This window comes from Geospiza fortis, unplaced genomic scaffold (genome assembly GCF_000277835.1).
Source record: "Geospiza fortis unplaced genomic scaffold, GeoFor_1.0 scaffold66, whole genome shotgun sequence".
NCBI classification, from domain to species: Eukaryota; Metazoa; Chordata; class Aves; order Passeriformes; family Thraupidae; genus Geospiza; species Geospiza fortis.
The window spans coordinates 7,187,347-7,192,418 of record NW_005054312.1 but is presented as its reverse complement, the minus strand read 5'-3'; the positions used below and the strand labels follow the sequence as shown (position 1 = coordinate 7,192,418).

The 5,072-nt window shown below is 44.5% G+C and overlaps 1 protein-coding gene across 1 annotated transcript; it reads right to left on the bottom strand.

Annotated features, from left to right (window-relative positions):
- Positions 1-858: 858 nt before the first annotated feature.
- On the bottom strand, positions 859-4,745 carry COMMD9 (COMM domain containing 9; the record flags this gene model as incomplete). The annotated part of the gene is made up of 4 exons (XM_005419486.2): positions 859-1,822; positions 2,656-2,759; positions 3,974-4,008; positions 4,603-4,745. Coding segments are annotated over 4 exons (423 nt in total), but the record flags the coding sequence as incomplete, so codon positions are not given.
- Between the last annotated feature and the right edge of the window lie 327 nt (positions 4,746-5,072).

Genomic DNA, 5,072 nt, shown 5'->3' with positions numbered 1-5,072 from the left:
ATTTACCTCCTCAGTAATCCTTACCTTCTAAGACTTATATAAATTATTCGTTTTAATTTTTTTTTAAGGCTAGGCTGCAAAGGCAACAAAATTTCCTTAAACTGAAGTACTGTTAGAGATGTTTTTCACAGCTTGAATCTTACAGAACATACTCTTAAATATCCATCTCCTCCATTGAGATGTCCCTATCATACATGAAATGTACCAGTTTGCCTTGATACCATACTAAGCATTATAATCTTTGCCCAAGACATTAACAAGGGACTTGCCACCCAGTTGATCTTGATGCATGAGCTGCATTTTATGAGCTCCATTATCTTTTAAAGGCACAGCCTTCACTTACACTTATATTCTAGCCTGCACTTTGGGGGGATGTGTACAATTAATTAACAAAGTTCTTGTAGTTATGCATACTTCTTGAATGATTCTGTGTTTCCAAACACAATAAACAATGTTTATGTCTTGGAGGAGAGCCCAGTGTTGCAGGAAAGATTGGATTTTGCCATAAACACATTAGGATATAGACTTCTATAGAAGCTCATCAGAAAGAATTTTGTTGATTTTCTGCATGTAACTCCTCCACACTCGCAATGCACACATATTTATAAACTTCTAGGGTCAGGATAATCCTCTAATATTGTACAGAGGTGATGCCCATGGAAGAAGGTGCCCTGAAACTGTATTACAATGAAGAGAAGGAAGTTGCAAACATGAATCAATTTGAATAGGAAACAAAAGATCCTTCTTCAGCAACAAACAGGAACATCCATTAAACCAGCCTAGAAACTTGGCACCATCACAGAGAGGCTGAGGTAACCCAGGACAACATCTCTTCCAGACTGAAAAGGATTCACAAAATCAATTAGCAGTTCATTCTTTAATAATTAAATGAAGATTTACACAAACAACAGAACACTTTGAAGAAGTATAGGCACATATTGCTACAGAGGGGTCTCCTACAGCACAGAAAACAGCCTTCAATTCTTTATTCTCCCAGTTTGGTTTTTGTGCAGCAAAGACAAAGCCCAGAGTCCAATAAACCCCAAACATGAATTACCTGAACTCCTTTTTTAAACAGAAGGAGGAAATTAGTTCTGCTAAAGATGATGAGAACAGTCATTTTGCAAATGGTGCTGTGAAGCTGATCAGAAGGGAATGTTTTGTAGCATAACTGCCCTATTTCAGCACATCATCCTGTAATAACAATCTCCAGCATGGCTCTGCTTCACTGAGAGGGAGAGTGCTACATCCATCAGGCACCTCAGTACATGCACATTCCAGACAGAAGCACCCTCCTTTTGTTGGAAGGCAGCCCATTACCCAGCTAGAGCCTGTCAGATTCTCATTTCAGGACAGAGATAGAACTTGCTTCATTGGCTGCAGCTATTTGCTGTTTCCAGTTATGACCCTTGTGATTAAGCCAACCTCTGAGCCCTGAAATCCTCTTCTGAAATGGTGAACAGCTTTTGTTCAACAACATAATAGGAAACCATTTCTTGGCATCCAACCAAATGAGTATTTGAGTGTTAGCTTTTCAAAAGCTATCTCATTAATTCAAGGAAAAAACCTCTTTAGTTTTGTTTGCTGAAATAGACAACGTGTTACACTAGGCTGCAACTTCTGACAGCTGTAGGTAGAGAATACTTCCCTTCCTTTCTGCTGGAATCCATGCCCTGAGCATTCATTTGTTTGCAACAGCAGAAAGTTGGTCCCGAATCCTTCCCAGACCTTCTAACATAGTGTCCAGGGTTTCTTTGCTCAGTTCCACAGTCAGTGCAGAAACAACAGGATTATTTCCACATAAGGCAGCATCTTCCTGAATCTTAAAATAGGAATGCAGATGTTAGCTGTATGAAAAATTAATTTATGTGTTGTTCTTCCAGAGCCGCTACAAAATGTAGTGTTTAATACATAGATTAAGCAAATTGGTCTGAATTTGGAATCCAGCTCCATCCTGAAGAACCCTGGCACATTTTCTAAGCTGTGTGCCTTACTAGTGAAGTGCACTCCCATTGACAGAGTGCAAGTGAGCACCTACTGCCATGAGTATTGGGATATTTTGAAGATAGTTGTGGCAGGAAGCCACATTTGTATCAAAAGCATCTCAGCAGATACCACAGAGATACCACAATAACCCCACCCCGCATACAGAAACTAGATTTTAATTCTTCCTCTTAATCTCATTCATCTGATTTTTATTGGTTGGGGGGATCCAAAACTCTGCAGAACACAAGCAGTACAAGAGCAGTAAGGTAGGTATACTTCCCAAATGATAGATGTAGCTAATGAAGGCAGTTAGTAGTAATCTCAAGTCATTTCCCAACTAATGAAGTCAGCTAAACATGCTGATGGAGTGCTTAGAATTAAAGGATGATGGCTTCATGATTCATCTTCTTTTTTTCTGTAGAAAACAATGGTGACTAGGAACAAACATGGTGACTTCTCACATCCTCATGCACACAAAACTTCTGTGCAAGAGAGCTTTCATCAGAGACACCATTCCCATGCTCTGTGGCATTTCAGGTATCATCTCTGAGAAAGTCTAATGGCCCACCCGGCATGAGGCAAGCACCAGATGCCTGTCTAAACTGGTTTTCCCTGGCAAGTTAGGTGTTGGACTTTGTTATGTGGGTCCTTCACAGCCACTGCCATTACCTTTAGCTGCAGCAGGCAGGTAGGGACTGCCATTCTTACGATGCTGTCTGAAGATGTCTTGATGTCCACCCTCCAGTCCATGTCCACCAGCCGAGGCAGGGAGACTGGGGGATTAAAAATGGCTCTGTTAGGCTCAGCAGCACATGGTGATACCAGACCCTGCAACCTGTGACTACCACCATGCACAGGCCTCTCCACTTCTGGCTCTGGGAAGTGTACAAGTTTAGTTCCTACTACATGGTTTCCCATCATTTTACTCTGGAATAAGCCAGTCTCTAAAGACCTCCTCATGACACAGAAGGGCAAAAAGGGTTCTCCCATCATTACATGCAATGACAGTTTAGTGCAAGAAACAGAGGTAAATTTCCAAAGCAGCTGGGAGAAGGAGAGCAGTAAGATGTCTTCTCCCCATCTTTATGCCCTGCCTTGCTGCCTGCTACACTCAACTGGTGTTTCATTGTGAGTTGCTCTGGCACCTGCATGCTTATTGCTCTGCTCAGAAACTGGTAAGAAAGCACTCAGGAAAGCTTGTAAAATCTGGCAGTATAAAACATGTTATTTCAAGTTCCCCAACCAAAGCATCCTGAAGTACAGCAAATACACTGACAAACTCCAATCTTCACATTCCTTAAAAATATTTCAAATATCATCCTAATTACATGCAGCCTAGCAGAGACCATTTAACAGGTGCATTACTGATATCAATAGCTCAGAGCTGGAGACCTTTTGGGCCCACCCAAGGAAAGAAACACCAGTCTAACTTGGCTGCTAGGGAAGGGCTGTCTCAGTAGGCAATTGCAGCCTGTATGGATTCTGCCTATTGTAAGATGCTTAGTGTCTTCCCCAGGGGTTGATTGCTAGCCTTCCTACTGACTACAGACACTCAAGTCACTTTCTCTCTGTGCTTTATTGAATAACTGAATCTTTTTTCTGTCTGGGGAAAGGCTCTCTCTCCCTGCCCCTGCTGCTTCCCAGCACAGAGCTCCAGGGGGCAGTGACAACTGGCTGCCTTGCTCCTGCTTTTGGAACAAATTCCAGTTCACAGTCTGTCAGGGCCAGCACTTGGCAGCATTTGCAACAACACAAAATACATCTGTTAAGCCTTGTATGTTAATTTGCAAAGATTGATTGCTGGTGGATTGGGAGGGGCAGGAAACCATTCACTTTTTTATGTTAACACAGATCAATTTGTTGGAATGTCTGCCTTGGACCACTGCCTTGATCCCTATGTAATGCATGTCAGATACTTCATAAATACAATACTAAGATAATCCATTCTTTCCTAGCAGACAATCTCATTCCTGAGATTACTACTTACTCTGACTGGCTTGTGCTTCATTTCTCCAAGAAGAGCTGTGAAAAAGTGGAGAAAACAGTATCAACAGTGCTTTGAGGAGAAAAAAAAGAGGTAAGCATTTAGCATGGCTTATCCCTGACTGAAGGGTCACCAGCAGAAAACAGAAGTCAGAGACTGCCTATGCTACTGAGTGCCATGGAAAGGCTGGGCCTGGTGGCTAATGGCAGGCAAACTGGTGACCAACCATGGCTTCTTCTGGAAGGGCAGCTCGTTTAAAGCCCACACCTTCCTCCCTGGTCTTATCAAAGTCATGGGCTCCAAGCACTAAGATGTGCAAGCAGAAGTGCCCTCCCCTGCCACCACCTCACGTATGCTGTATCACATCCAGTGACTCTGCACCTGAGCCATGGTGACAAGTGGATGGATATCTGGGTACTACCTGCATTTTCTAGAGCTGAAATCCACCCTTCTAAGTTTTATCATGGCCCACGTCTGTTTCAAAGTCATGGGAAAACTCAGTGTGCCCATGGCTGTGTTTCATTGGCCATTTACAGAAACAAGACTCACCTTGCCAACTATCCACGTATCAAACCACATACAAAGCCTTTAAATCTCCAGCTGAAAGCAAATGGCAGGTGGATAGCACTTACATATTCTCCAAGATTATCTTAGTCAAGAGGTTTTTCAGATTTTGGTGGAAGTTTTCTGGGAAGAGACGGAGGATGTCTTCTGCCCCGGTCAAGCCGCGGTACACCACGTGCCTGGTGAGGTTGTGCAGAGCAGACACCAGCTGTCAAGAGGCAAGAGAAGGGCTGCATTACATACACCACAGGACGGGCCCTCTTAGCCAGGAGACACAGCTTATGCTGGAGACCCTCACCACCAGAGCCCTGGGCATCCAAGTACAGCCCGACAGCCTCAGCAGGATGGGGCTGAGCTCCTCAGCGCCCCCCGGTTCGCAGCCTCAGCCCGTTTCCTTCTGCCGCGGGCGAGAGTCGCCGTTCCCGCGCCCATCTCGTTTCCCGCAAGTTCCCGAGGGCCTGGGCCAGCCCCGTGCTGGCACCGCCACAGTCCCACTCGTTCCCTCCCGCCGGGACCGGCGGGGGGCCCCCCCCGGCCC